Here is a 16,301-nt window from a genome sequence, read left to right on the forward strand (position 1 = left end):
TTCTCTGTAGGAAATTAGGGGGAAAAAAACTGTAAATTTGTTCCGTCATCACAAAAGGAATAAAAATCAGTAGGGAGAGTTGATATGATCTGCTGCCCATTTGCTGCTGCTTTTCTGTATTTTGGGTTAGGGTTAGCCCAAACCCACAGACAACCCTCACCCAACTACATGAGGGTTATACCGGACCCCTCTTCACTTCCTGCTTTACTGAGAAACACACGCAGACAGTCATGAGGAACTTATTCGGCTTAATCACCAGTGTGTGTGTGTGTGTGTGAACTAATGTGACAATGGTTTCAATGAAACAGACGTTCATTAAAAGGCACAAAAACCGCAGCTCGAACTTCTGCAACAAAGTTAAATACTGCTGTATTTGCCCGTGGTGCAGAAACTGTATGGTGACATATTTTGACATCAATTTACTCACAGAATGAGTTTAATTATAGGATTGTATGTATTATCTCCATAAAAAACACTAATAATTATTAATTTTGTTGCAGCTGATGTACTTTATCCCCCTGGCTATGGTAAAGCAGAGTGCCACTGCGAATGCTGGACATGGCACAGTTTATTTATATTAACACTTTATGCAAACACTAACTTTTTTTTAATTGAAACACTTCTATTTATTTATTGAACGTACTATTTTATAATATATTATTTAATGCATTGTGTAAGTACATATGGGACACCTAAATCTCCACTAGATGAACCAACAAACCAACACCATCCATCCATAGGATCAAATATTGATGCCCAAACCACCGTGTATATATACAATATCAGCAGTGGCCGCTTGTCCATAGAGGGCAATAATTTATTAAAATATGGAAAATGTAAATAAACGAGCTACGCATTATACAGTCCGCGACTACCGTGCATAATCTGCATTTCCCATTCCTTTGGGGCACACATCTTCCATCAGGTCGTTATAAGCTGGTGTGAACGTCAAACTAGTTTGAAACAACACAGCATCATTATCATCTTATATCACCAAATCTGGACATTTCTAATATCAAATATACCATAGATCTGAGGGTCAGTGCCAAAACAAATGGGATAATGAATGGTCACTGTTCAACCTGGAAGCAATTGTGACAGGATGCTACAATATCACATACAGTACAGGCTCGCTGCACACCACCTGTTGCATGCATACGTGTCAAAACTGATCAAAGACAGTAGTCAATACTTCCTGCTCATAAAGACTGCGCCCATTATCTCACAAAACTCTTTATTCCCAAGTAATTGGATATTAACAGCCTAAAAAAAAATGTGCTCCTCCAACTATGAGGAGCATTAAAACTGATGGGCCCATGTCTGTGTTACTGAGACAGTACTTTCATTCCAATATGAAAGGCACCGTGTGAAGTTTCATTTGTCATGTCATTTTATTCCCCCCCCCCCCCTTCGCTATTTTGCAGACAAACACCTGCACCAAGTGCTTTGTCTCATTGCCGCTCTGGCGGTGTCAGCAGACAGTGCTGGAGGACTGTTCTTACTGGAGGGTAACATCATTGCCAATAACATGCCACTCATGTCTGCTATGCAACACACAGCGATGGCGCTCATCAGGAGACTAATCACAAACTGGCGTGTGTATGTGTGTCTGCGCTTCTGTCAGTCATGCTCAACTGCCAATTTCTTCACAAGACTGGCCTTCACCTGTCATGTAAGCTGTTTTCTCCTCACAATTTACTTGTCAGGTGTTGAAAATGCGAAACTGTGGGGAAAAAAAGGGGTTGACAAAAAAAACATGAAATTATGATAAATCACAAATGTCAGTTTTTTTTTTTTTAGAGTGTTTAATCTGCTTTCCAGGTTAGAAAAGAGCAACCCAACAGGAAAAATAGAAGAAAGGTAATTGGATTTTTTTTCTTCATTCTTTCTTTTTCAGGGAATCGACCGCAACACACACACACACACACGCACAAAAGTCAAACTGAGGCGGTGTCTGGGTTGGATGGTGGCTGTACTGAGCTCAGGACTTTCATGTCAGAGACACAGATTCACACCCTAGGACAAGTGTGTGGTCGGGTTCAGAAAAGAAAAAGCAATTAAGCGAGAAAAGCATCAGAGTTTTGGTTAAATGTCAATCCAGTATCCTGCTTCCTGCTGTTCTGCTCCGTATCACTGGACTAAGACAATAATCTCTCCCTGCTTCAATCTAACGCAAATGGCAAAAATAGCACAACAACTATTTTGTAAAAAGAAGAAATTAAAGAAACACTGCTTGCTTTGGAAAATGGCTACCAATAAAAAAAAATCACAAAAAAATCACCCAGTAGTGATAGACAGCCCCTGGTTATGTGACCTTTGTTTAAGAATAGGCCCTTATAACACTTAAACAGCAGCGCTGCAACACCAGCCTTTCACCTTCAGTGACAACACTTCTTAGGGTCTGAGAAAAAAAAGCTGCAAACACACCTGCAGAGCATCACATATGGCTTCATTATGAATCATATAATTAATCAATTATTTGGAAAGAACACGACCACTCTGAGTAATTATGTTCCTGATGACAAATTGGTTGCTCATCGTGACTAAAAACAATAGTGGAGCATTAAAAAGTTAGAATTTTAGCAGGTCCAGAGGCCTGGGAGCATGTTCTTCTGGAGCCACTGTCTCCCAGTCTGTGGAGGACACAGCCCCTGGTGATGCTTTCACTACTGGGACCACAGTCTTTACCCCCTACATCAAGTTAACTTTATTGTCCATTCTGCTGCATCTACAAGACACACAGAGGGATCGAAAATTGCATTTCTTTCAGCCCCCCCTACGGTGTAGACTCGTAAAAAAACAAAAATAAGTCTTCTCAAGCTCCATTTTCAGCCCTTGGTATTTCTCGAGCTTCTCATATTCCTTCTTTTTTTGGTGTTCGCATCTATCACCAATGCCCTCTTCTGATGTTCAATGTCCAGTTGACTCAAGTAAAAATACCACTTTTTTGATACCACCTCTGTCGATTAGCCACCACCAGTTTGTCTGTCTGTATCTGGAAGTCCTTTAAGATCTAAGTCATATAGAGTAGACTATATATATATATCACTAATGTGACTCTAATCAATATTTTCATACAATATATCAGCATAAAAACTGTGAGGCAATGTGAAAGGGGTCATTCATAGTAATTAACTTCACATTGACTCATCAGCTGAATCAGCACCTCAGCTTTAAGGTGAATTTCAGCTCAATGTTATCATGTCTGGAATCCACTGTTCCGGTTCACTTTCGTCACTTGCGGTTTTTTATTTTTAATGTGTCTATTTTCAGCCACAGCTGGCAGCTGTTTGCTATGAAACAGCTGAAAAAAAAAAAAAAACGCTCAGACACAAACGGCAGAAAAATGGAACATGGAGCAGCTAAAAAAGCCAAATTTTCCCTCAGAGAGATCAAAAACAGACCACACGCTGAGGGATTGTTGGGACTTCATCAGGTGGAAACAAACAGCACTTTGATTGAGAATATTGCTCTGCTGGAAATTGTCAATTTGATCAAAAAAAAGTTAAATGTTGAATAATTGTAATAATTCATTTCCCATGCATGGACGCTTTGGCATCTGTGCCTTTGTTCTCATGTATTTCCAAGTATTTGAAAAGGACATATTTTAATATATCATGCACAAATTAATCGAAATGATTAAACAAACCCATTTTAGAGTGCTGCTATATTATGGCCGACGGGAAACATGGTTTATTATTTTCAGGTATTTCATCAGGTATTTCATCATTCACCACCATCTAAATTTTGAAGTAAAGACGGTACTATATAAACATTGAAATCACATCTTTATAAACTTAAAAACATGTTTGACATTGCTGTAGAAGTGCATTAAAATGGCATCATGGATGAAAGAAAGTCTATTTTAACAGTTTACTAACTTACCATCTAAAAAAGAATGCCTGTAATCATGTCCAACAATGACCGCATTTAAAGGCAGACATCAAAACAACTGCCAAAAGTGATGCCAAAAAGATTTTGATTTACCCCGAAGGCTGTCTAAAATGTAAACAGATTAAGTTCAAGTTTGGTTTTACATAGTTGATTTTATATAAATATCATAATACCAAATTTGGCTACAGCTATATAAGCCTATGTTTTTAGCACACTGCCAGTAGAACAAGTCACTTCAGGCAGTGTTGGACTTCTTGTTTGTCAGTGTTATCTGCAATGAAGGAGTTTGAAAAGATGTTTTTTCCAGTTTCATTTGCTGCACGCGCATTTGAAGGCTCACATTTGTCCTGTGTCTTGTTCTTTTAATTTTATTGAACGCATTATCATCCCGGCATTTTCATTTTATACTCGAAACGGCACTACCTCAGTGAACACTGAGAAATCAAAGCTAAAAAAAACACTGTTTATTTTCTACTTGTTGCGATTGTGAGCTGCCCCTGCTTATAATAAAAGCCCCTGCTTATAATAAAATAAAACATTTTATTATAATAATAAAAATAAATAAAAAAAATTATTATAAGCAGGGGCAGCTCAATGTAGCAGTAACATTATATACATAATATATATATATAGTTATATCTATATAGATATATATCTATATATATACACATACATATATAAATGCCTACACATACAGTATATACATATATGTACATACATACATACACACACATATACATATATATTTATTCAACCACCACCCAATGTAATGTTTATGCCACACCTGCCCTAAATGAACACTATGATTGTGATGTTTTACAAAAAACAACTGAAAAAATTTTAAAACACATGATTATTTCTCGATTAATATGTCAAAATAAAGTCATTTACTTGCATTCCTGGACAGAAAAAAAATGTGTTTAAGTGGTTCAATTAATTTCTGACTTCTCTCAAGAGAATCTGGCTGAAATTTAGGGCATAAAAAAGTGAATTCAGTTTATTTGCCAAAGAAAAGTTTTTGAACAATTTTTTGAAAAACATGTTTTCTCCTTACTTTAGATAAATTGCATTGTGTGACTCACAAGTTATTATCTCCAGAAATGTGTCATTCAATTTTGAAAAGGAAAACTTGTAGAATTGCAATCAATCAGACGCGAAACTGACGGTGCAGAGGTGTCCAATGTTAACGTGTTGTGTGTGTGTGTGTGTTTGTGTGTTAGTGTGTGCACAGCTGCTTTCCTCGCCCTCCTCTCCCTCACTCACACACGCACTAGACGCTGGTGTGAGTGACACCGGAGCGTGATGGAGTGAGAGATAAGGTGACGTTCTATTTTCATATGCACCTCCATGCTCTGTGTCAAAATCCTTCCACTTTTCTCCACACGCCACACAGACACACCCTGGTGTTACAGATGATTCGATCGCTTTAATGTTAAAAAAAAAAAAAAAGTATCTGCCGATGCAAGACGCCATACTTGCCTAGATAACAACTGCACAGTTTTTAGTTTTTTTTAAATAGTCACTGTCAGTAAAATAAATAATCATCTTGACTGAAGTTTAGAGAGTAAGAAGGACAGATATCCCTGTCATCCGTCTATGCTGGGTTCACACTGGGTGCATGTGCAGTGCTTGGCAGAGTGTGTCCGCCACAGAGCCGATTTGGTGCTTCTGGCGCTTTACTTAGGGATTCACTTTCTTTAAAAAAAAAAAAAAAATATATATTATACTTCTATAAACTCTCAATACAATACTCGGTCTGCACTTGATTAAATGGCACATTATTTCACAACAAAAAGTCTGTGCTTTCACTTTGAAGTTGGACAGACAGATCGATGCAGAAACTATGTGGGAAATCATTTGCGCCGTCTATTTTGCAGTGAACAAAAAACTAATTTCAAACGATGTCATCAGCTCTTTAAATATACCAGTGCTACAGTATGTTGGTGCACAACTTAATCTTTCTGTGACCATCCTTTGGCAGCATGCGTACTTCTCGTTACCGTAACTCCTACACCGTTTGTAATACAGAGAAAATTCAAAAACTGCAGAGTGGCTATCTGTCCAGTGCATGACCCCGCATTTCGTCCTGTCAGCTGAGATTGGCACAGCACCCTGCGTGACCCTCATGCGGAGGATAACGCGGTAGAAGGCGGATGGATGCACCCATTTACTTGTCATTACGGTAGCCCTCAGGACTTCCACGTAACGACCGTTCAATCACAGACGAGATTCGCCAGCGCGTCACACTTTTGTAATGTCAGATTATTCCTAAAGGGTTGAATAAATGCCAGATATCAAAAGCGGAAGTTATCTTGGAAAAAGGAGCAGAATCACTCACTCATTGAAGTTTCTTTGACCAAAAATCAATATAAATCCAGGCAGCCTCATACATTTTGAGAATGTGAAACTCAAAGGAAACGCAAAACTGATTCAAATGAGGTATTGTATTAAAAAGTGACCACTTATATTAATCACATGTTATGTGAACTAATGCCACTGGTGTAAAAGATCAGGAAGTGCTGTTCGGGGATAATCTGCTGACCTACAATGGGTTAAAAATTGCCCCAGATTGACTCCAATCGGATATTGGAGGGAACTGATGCTGTAGAAAAAGGATGAATGACAGCTGACAGCTGCATCTGGATGTTTATCATGGCCTAATCTGGGGAAGTGGAAATGCTTTTTACATTTTAATAAATAGTCATTAATCATATTTACAGAATTAATGAATGAAGGCTCTATTTCGATGTGAACTACTACACATTTTAGAAATTGGACAAAATAAACTGTTGGTGTGGACTTTTCTTATGAATAAGGTAAACACAACACAATTTGAGGAAAGTGCTGCGTCTGCCACACCAACATTGTTATTCTGCTGCCATATTGGCCATGAAGAAGAAAAAAATATTGTAATTGCAAATTTCAACACAGCCTCTAGAAAGCTTTCGAGAAAAAACAACAAGAACATACTGTACATTCCTACCCTGACTTATAGTCTAAAAGCAAAAGGTGTGTGCTTGCCACATCCGCACAACAAAAGCATTGCCATCGTGTTGACACAACACAACCATATAAGACTGGTCTTACTGTGCTAACTGACGACAGCACAGCCACCACAGCAGTGAAGGACAGAACACATTACAGCCACCTTTCAGAGTCTACAGCAATCCGAGAGAGGAATAGGCACAAACTGACACGTGTGAGAGAGCACATTCACAACCTCTCCACTTTAATGAGCCTTAATGGACCACAGGGATCCATATTGCATTGTCCTCCTGAATAAACTGCCCCCCCAAACCATATATATCTTGTCGTCCTTTTTAGTGGCCAGCAGCCAGGAGTTCAGTGGACAACGCTGAATAATTTATATAGCTCCGACTGAGTTGAAATGGGGACTGAGGCTTGCAGTGCACAAAATAAAGGTGGGACTTAAATTGACAGGGTACATATATTAAGCAAACGACCACAGAGGCTGCACATTTATGGTCTGCTCCTCTCAGCGTGGCGCTTACTTAAGTCACTATCACTGTTGGGAGGATTTACTGGCATGCCTCGTGGCCCCTCCCACGGTTCAGCGGTGAAACGGCGACAGGGTTCATGTTCAAACAATGACAGGGGAATGTGACAGCGTCGCCGTTTACACTTCAATTAAACACAGAGTTAAATTAGACAGTAGTTTCCATATTCCTGCCATGTTCTCTCTCGTCTCTTGACATTTCTGCGTCAGCCATTACGGTGCATTTGCTCATGTTTCTGACACCGTGCGAGTGTGGAAAGTTTAAATGATGCCCCGTGGAAAAAAAAAACAAGCATCAAATAGAGTGGCGGCGTACATGGCGGATTAGATTTTTATTCATTTATTTATTTCTTTAGTAGAAATGCATTTTAATTTGGGGGGAGAACAAGGCTGCTCACTTCAGTGCTGTACCAACAGATACCAACGCGATCCTCGGAGGGAACAGTCCATTATCGCTGGTGACAGACATGAAAAGAAAACTGCAAAGAGCGAGTTGGGAAAATGCCACTCAGTGGTGAGAATTTATTTGGCTCAGCCAAAATATCTACCTCTTTCATTAGTGCAACCCGGAGAAATGTCAAGCACGATAACCCATTATCATTCCCCGGTGATAATAACACATACACAAATCCAGCATTTCAGGTTGCCTGTCTGTGAATACATGTAAATGACTTCTGAAGTGTGATCGTATTGCTTCATTTGCCGCTACCGTTTGCTTCGGATGGCAAGGTTGGAAGTGAAAGATGAATTCCTACCTTTCTTTCATTGGGGCAGTGTCATGTCATATTTTTTTTTTTTCCTCTTGCAACACAGACTATAAAAACATGTCGACACTGTCTAAAATAAAATCACTCCGTCTTTGTTTCTCTTGTTTTATCTCGTCCTCTAGCTTCTCTTCCCACTTTATTACCTTGAGACTTTGTGTGAATACATTCTGAGTGAAGTTGAACTCGGCGCTCAGCAAAAGGATATCAACATTAAATGATTATGAAATGTGACTTTTATCAGACTCTGTTGTCACAACACTTACTTTAACATCGACGTGCCTCTGGTGCAGTGCGCGGCAGCTTGAATCGGACAGAAATAGAGTAATTACACCCTTTTAAATGTGGGAAAAAAAAGGTGGGTAATATGAGCTTTTAAGTGCTAGAAGAAGTGCCATAATCTATGTGTATCAAAAACATGGAAGTGGACTGTGGAGAGCGGAGTAACAGACAGTGTAAATGGCACCATCTGGCTGGTGGTCATTAAAGCTGTTCTTTTTAAAATGTAATTACAATACACCTTAAAGAAATGGCCTGTGAAGGGATGATATACTTGGGAGTAAATATTGGGGAAACAATAAATGAAGAGCTGCTTGACGTGCTGTGGGGTCACTGGGTTGTCAGCAGGTTACGTGAAGGACAGGCAAAGGCGGTAAAATTACTTTGGGGCCTGAAGCTGAGAGAGGGGGGGGGGGCCTCGAGAGAACGTCTGATTAGTCCACACTATACAGCGATGACATTTTTATGTTGAACCCCCTCAAATTCTACGATTGGGCAAGTACAGGCGATGCCATTGAGAGAAGCAGCCCTCTAATGAGTCGCCGTCCCACCAGCCTGCTGCCAAAAGTGTCACATTTTCACGTCTTCATTATTTCTACAGACTTTCAAAATCAGACAGCGCTAGTATATGGGTGAGATTGTGTTGCATAATTGTGTGAAATAAATTGTCAATATCAAGGATTTAACAGACATACTGGATTCGTTTAATGCTAACAACAGGTAGCTAATTAGTACGCTATCTATACAACAAAGGAATGGCAGTCACAAAAGGCGTCAATATGTAGTTTGTATTAGGTTTTTGTAGGAGTAGGGTTGACTGAATGTAAAAATGGATGTCTTCTGGTTTGAAAAACTGAAGGCGAAAAAGTAGGACAGTCGAAGCAGTCAGCCACCAGGGGGTGACTCTGCTGCTTGCAAAACAAACTCTGGTTGAATGGAAGTCGACGGGGAAATTATTCTACTTCAGTTAGCATTTTCCTGAGGAGTTAATGGTATCAACTGCTAGTTTCAGAATTTCCTTCCAAAAGCATGATGTCAATTATGTTCCCATTTAGAAAAAACTATCACGGTGCCAGTCAGATTGCAAATCCTGCTTCACAGCAGGAGTTCAGCGACTGGATGACTAACTTTAGTCTGCTTTGAGTCTACGGCTCAATGCAGGACCCCAGTCCCTTTAAACACCTCTATGCTGTGAAAACGACATCCTGCTGGCTCTTGATAACATCACGGAAGGCAGAAAGAGCTGTGCAGCAAAGCATCTATGTCATTTTGGCAGCTAAACATCCTATCCTTTAGAGGAGCGCCACATGACTCATGCGGCTGAATGCTCCGTGGGAAGCCCAGTGCCGACACTAACACTAGCACCGAGGCTGTGCACGTCAGAACTGACCAAACCTGCTACATGGCCTCTCGCCAAAAATCCTGGCCAACTTGAGTCAGGTCCCGTCAGACCACAGGCTGTGCTTTAGCCGCACAAATCCACCAAGTTGAAAAGGAAACAAGATTAAGTCGATCAATTAAAGCCTGGTATTATTCGGTGTTAATCCTCTCACGTGCGTGTTAACACAAAAGCAATAGATTCATATCCTGTTGTAAACTGCTTCTGTGCATGTATCGGTGAATATAGTGTGTGAATGTTGGAGATGTGTATTGTGTGGAAACATCAATATGAGGCCACAGGTGTATGAGGGATGGCTGTGTGTAGGAGGGAAAAGAATAGAGTTAAAGAAACTATTCCACATTAGCCACACTGTCCTTGCATTTCTCTCTATTTACATATTTCAATGTTGAAGCCATTCTGTCTCTACTACTGCAGAGAATGTAAACATGTTTATGTTATAGGTCTCTGAGAGAACATTCACAATATGTAAAAGGTTTGTGAGGCCACAGCAATCCCATCCTCTGAGCACCAAATGAATGAGTGTGCCAAATTTGAAAGGATTCACTTGAGGCTTTTGTCTAATCAGATCAATAGATCATCAGGATAGACAGACATCCTGAAAAATACAATGCCTCCACCTCAAACTGTCACTAATTCAAATTAATCTGATTATGTACCTTACCCATGACGATTGTTGAAGATAAATCAAACTACTTTGACAAAGTCCTTGCATTAAAATAAAATATGACCAAAAACTTTCAAGGATTACCTCTTGGTGAGTGGTGCTTCCATATGATGTTGGCCTCAGGTCGACCCACCGCCAGGCACATGAGATTAACGTTGCTGCCCTCGTTCACGGTGATGTCCTTTGATATATTTGTGATCCTGGCCGGCACTGAGGGAGGAAGAAAAAAAAAAGGGAATCATGATTGATGTTTTTCAGCTTAATTAATGACACTTGAGAGTGAGGGGCTCACTATTCAATGTGATCAGAACAGCGATGAGGTTAAAAATAGCCCCCGGGTTGGGGGACTTAATTAGTATGAAATTAGCTGACAAATTTGACATTTCTCTGGTTTTCTGTGGCGCAATATATGATGGATTCTCATTGCAGAACTGCTCATTAGAAGAGCGTCTAGGTGATTTGGAGTAAGACGTAGTTGTATTTGTCTGACTGGACCAGCTTGATATCTTTGTACACTTTCACTGTAAATTAAATCACACATTGCCATATTAAAATCAGTACAGCAGATGACTAGGGAAGTGTTTCAAGAGAATCAATCATCAATGCAAACTCTTGTTGAATTCCCTCCATGTGAGGGTCACCTGCCACTGGAGCCAATCCCAGCGGACACAGAGCAAAAGGTGGGGTACGCACAGGTTGCCATCACACAGAGGTTAACAATCTTTCACACTTTACAGAACACGCAGAGTAAAATGTGGCATTTTTCGAAATGTATTACACACAAGCAGAGAGTTGTTCTCTGAAGACTATATAAATACTGCTGCTGAATGTTACACTTCATGAATGTCAGCTCAAATATTGTTTAGGGTATTTTATGACAGTTCAGTGCATAACGGCCCATTCGGATAGAACATGACAATGCCTTTGCTGCACTCGGCTGCACAAGGACAGTTCTTTGCAGCGCATGTGTTCAAATATGTTGAACTATGACCACAGCGGGCTGTCATGATCACTCGGGGAATCCAATATAACTCCAGAATCCAGCCAGGAAGCAGAAGTATGCAATGGAGAGAAAGTGGATGCGTGTTTGACAGTTTGTTTCCCAGTTAGCACAGTTTACAAGGTTTACGCCAAGATCTCGAGAGGTAAGCCGCATAGAAACATGTTTCCAGTCAATTAGGCATGTCAGGTTTTTTTTTCTTTTTTTTTAAACAGTCAGGGAGCTTTATTGATATTATTTACACAGGTGACATAAATAGACAGGCATGAGTGGAAAAGGTGGAGTGCGAGGAGGAGGAGGCTGAGACCAGAGCGAAGCAGGCTAGAGGGAAAGTGAGACGAGTGGACATGAAGAGGAGAGCAGACATAAAAAGAAGATGAAGCACACGCTCTCAGGCTGGAAATGGGTAGACAAGACAAGGTCTTGTCCTTGGCTCTACCACAGTGATCATATGAATAGTCAGTATTGCACCATATCATGCATTTAAATGTAATATTTCATAGTTTTTAACTACCCAATGGTGTCCACTTTGACCAGAGTCGGTTATACGTGCAAATAAGCACGTATATTCAGTTGAGAAATATAATACTTTGGTGCATATGCTATTCATAAGCTACTCGAATTAGTGTGTAGACTTTCATGTAATCGCTTGTGAAGATATTTACATATAAAGGATGCGGCCATTCACAAAATGATATTACGCCAACACAACAGATGACAACATAAATAGTATTATTAGAGGCACAATTACACGCAACATTTATTCCACATAATTATAAAGACCAGAGCAGAGTTGAGCCAATTAATAATAAACCTATTTACTGCCAGCTGATTTCGATGTTTCCTTTCATCCCAGCAAATGGAGCTGCGCCGCAGACACGGCGACAATCGCACCTCAACATAAATACAGCCACTAACAGCCCTGCCCTCTTTGAACACAATGACATCACACACGTGTCTGACAGCTGCCAAACAATGTTGAGCGAACAGTTTTAAATGTATACCTGTCTCATTGGTTCTTCTTTTGCGTGGAAAAGTCGGCATGTGTTGCCAGCTACTCGTTGTATCACCTGCAGTACTGCCAGTGCAATCAGTGGTCCTCAGTTATTAGGTCTTATTTAATAATAGTCTTTTGTGCAAAATTGTGGTGCGAAAGCATAACACGAACACGATTTTAATTTGTTCCCTGAACAAAATTCTGTTCTCTCGACATCATTTCTGTGAAATAAAACATTAAGACCCTTAAAAGGTTTGATCAAATGTTCACGTAACACAAGCTACATCGTTGGAAGACGGAGGATATGGATAATGAAGTGCACAACACAAGTTTGACTTGCACTTCTGTCCTTCTTGGGAAAGTTATCCCTCACTGATTGATGGATTGACTGATTGCCCAGCAGGATATAGACAGTAGACAGTGAAGGTGAGCTCAGGACACCTTCAACTGAAGTTTCCGATGTCCTTAAAACATTATGCTGCTGTCAAAGATGTCATCTTTTGGCTAACTTTTGACCAACTTTGCCAAATGTCATAATACCGTTTCTCCTCCCTACCAGTGGCCATCGCACTAACACAGCAAGGGCAAAACGCAATCAGAACGTGTCACTAAAGCAGCCGTTTATCACGGATGACGGGTCGTCTTACATGATTTTCTTAAGACCTTAAAACCACTTGAGGCCTTAAAACCACTTGAGGCTCAGCTTCAACTGTTCTCTCTGGGATGGCACAGAATGAGCTTGACGGCGATTGGAAAAAATGCGGCAAAAATTGTCACCTTCAGGGAAGCTGGGCTTCAATGACAGTGGATGAGGGGGGTGGGCGGATGCGGACACTGCACGGGCTTCTGAATGATGAGGCAGAACCAGTTTTTGATTGACAGCGTTGCAGAAACATACACAACAGCGCACCGAGCCTTTTCTGCCTCAGTCCTGTGTGGATTTTGCGAGGGAAGTCTGGAGATAAATAGCTGGCCGTTGTGTGTTATTTGCTCGGCGATATATAGCCCATTTTTGTTTGTACACATAAACTGTAAATAAAAACACTATTATAGCATTTCAGTTCAACACAATTATTGCGTTTGTTTGCTCTAAATAACTGGGCCTGAAATCAGCTTCTGCTGTTTCAAAGACCAAACTTTATGATTGTGGTTATGTGTTTAATGCGTCTAATAATGTTAACAGTCCCTTAACATCAAAAAACGTCACTTAATTAAATTTCCAAAATGCTAGAATCTAAATCAGGAGTAATGTTGACTATAATGTGCCAAACAGAACCACTTTCAAATATGTTCCATGAAGCAGGCCTTTTAGGAATAGCAGTAAAATGAGCCAGCAGATTCCCTGCCAGAAGCAGTGAACAGGCTATTGCGCAGTGGTCTTCTGTTTACACAAATGAGACTAATGCCACAGAGCTAATGTGGTAATGATTCATTGAGGGTAAAACTGCAACATGTGGCGCCTTTAAGAGGCTTCCGAATGTGGAGGGATGAGGCACGGTGTTTCGAGGACACAGCGGGCGCCACTTTCTCGGCCACATTGACCTCCAGCAGAGATGAATGAGCAAGCATCTGTGTGCAGAGCCGCTGATGGCTCCTCCAGCCTGATAATGCCAGTGGCCAGGTGATTAAAAACACAGCTCCCCTGCCACCGGGGCTGCTGCCGGATGTGACTGGGGACCTGGGGACATGTCAGTCTTCATGGCAGTGCAAGGTAGTCTAGCCAGTAATTAATTAGAAAATATAATCAAAGGAGGAAAGGGATGCTCTCCCTGGGTGTTTATTTAACATCAGGACCAACATGACTGTATTTCTTAAGTGAAATACAATCGTGTCAAACAGTGACACAATAATGAAGAATAATAACAAAGAAGAAGGGGGTGCATTCGCCCGGCTGCAACTTTCCCCTCACAGAATTAAGGTTTGACTAAATTGGGCTTTAAAGGTCAGAACAATTCAAAAGTTTTAAAGCCCTGCTTTTCATATATACAGTATACATCATCAAGAACAGAGTTGGGGCTGCAAGATTTACTGATAATTAACCAAAAAAGCAAAAGACCTCAGGGCTTAGACTTTGAGAAGCCAATGGTCATTTAGCTATGCATCAATTTAAAAAGCTCCTCGAGTTACCAGGTGCTTTACAATCTGCTGGAGCCGGTCAGCCTTTGAACCACAGTTTAATGGTCCGCTTCCTGGTGGGATGGCGCCAGAAAACTGTTCAAAAGGAGGGAGGGAACGTAGGGTGAGCAATGGGCCTATCAGGTGTAACTGTTTGGCAGCGGAAACATTGTATACATGGCTCACAGGTGAGACAGGAGCATGACCCTGAGCAGAAATGTGCTTCGGGTAACAGGAAGGTCATGACTGGCTCTGGTCTTACTAATCACCTAAGTCAACATATGACATCCTTTCCTCGCTGCTGACTGAGGTGCCGTGCTCTCCGAGAGGTGCCATTAAAAATTAATGGACAATTGTTAAAGATTGCCATAAAAATACATTTTGAGACGACATAAAGACAGCAGAAATGTGAGGAAGTGGAGGAAGAGTTCAGCACATTAGTAATTTGGCAGGGGTTGGGTTAATTGTCTGTTTCTGTCACCACCTGAGTGACACTGATGGTCTTTGCTATTTGGTATTAGATATTCAGAAGATAACACAAATCTGCTGCATCAAAATGCAAAAAAGCATTATCAACATTATCCATTCGGTTTTACCACAACACATGCCAAGATAAGGTTCATGCTACTAGTACAAGCCTGGCAATGGTATGAGATGAAACAACCACCAATAACTTGGGGATACATACAGAGGTGATGAGCTGTTTCCATTAGCAGTGCCAACACAGCTCCAGGCTGCCAGAAGACCATCTTTTTTTATCCCAGGTGGAGAAACAAAGGTGACCAAAACAAGCTTCTCACCACCCATGTTATCCAAAATGTGATAATGCATGGTCCGTATCAGCCTGCTTTGAAAGATAGCCATAAGGATTTCTGATACGACCAGGAATAAAATTCCAATCGAGCATAGGATATAACTCAATTGGAAAGCCTAAGGCACTAGGGAGTGGCGGTGGTTAGTTCATTCACCTGGAACAAACAGACTCAAGTTTTTGTTATTGGCTGTTAGGCAGAAAAAAACAAAGGACACCACTGGCACAGACTGAGTGCACATATGGGCTCCTCTATAAAACAAAAAAGATGAAGAGGATTGTGTAGCATAGAAAACTAGTCGTCAACGTGAGGCAGTAAAATTGTACTCAACAGTACGTTTCATGTTCGTCAGAAGAGCGCCATCGTAAAAGCTCAGCCTCTTGTGGCCATGGTGAATCTGCTGTGTAGGATGCCCTTCAATAAGTGCCAAAATAGATGAATTCAACCCAGCAACACTTTGTTTACACTCAAACATTGACTTGATGCAAATCAACCAATGTTCAGTGAGACTTCCAAAACCAACTATATTAACAATCCATCAAATTTGGGTTCGAGTTCTGTCATGGTGGTGCCGACTTATTTTGGAATTATTGGATGAACACACACACACACACACACACACACACACACACACACACACACACACACACACACACACACACACACACACACACACACACACACACACACACACACACACACACACACACACACACACACACACACACACACACACACACACACACACACACACACACACACACACACACACACACTTTGGACCATTGCCTAAAATCTTACATCACATGAATGGGAACAAGCATAACACAGAGCATTGTCCAGATAATTGACAGGGC

General features: G+C 40.8%; 1 protein-coding gene across 1 annotated transcript in view; it reads right to left on the reverse strand.

The window, feature by feature from the left end:
• The window catches only part of opcml (opioid binding protein/cell adhesion molecule-like), a gene marked incomplete at both ends in the record, with an annotated part of 159,543 nt that overhangs the window by 37,624 nt on the left and 105,618 nt on the right, over positions 1-16,301 (reverse strand). The window contains one exon of the mRNA XM_083910529.1: positions 10,605-10,730. Coding sequence (XP_083766655.1) covers positions 10,605-10,730 — 126 coding nt within the window. The remainder of the gene's footprint in view (positions 1-10,604; positions 10,731-16,301) is intronic.

The sequence above is a fragment of the Microchirus variegatus genome, assembly GCF_963457635.1.
Source record: "Microchirus variegatus genome assembly, chromosome: 2".
NCBI lineage: Eukaryota > Metazoa > Chordata > Actinopteri > Pleuronectiformes > Soleidae > Microchirus > Microchirus variegatus.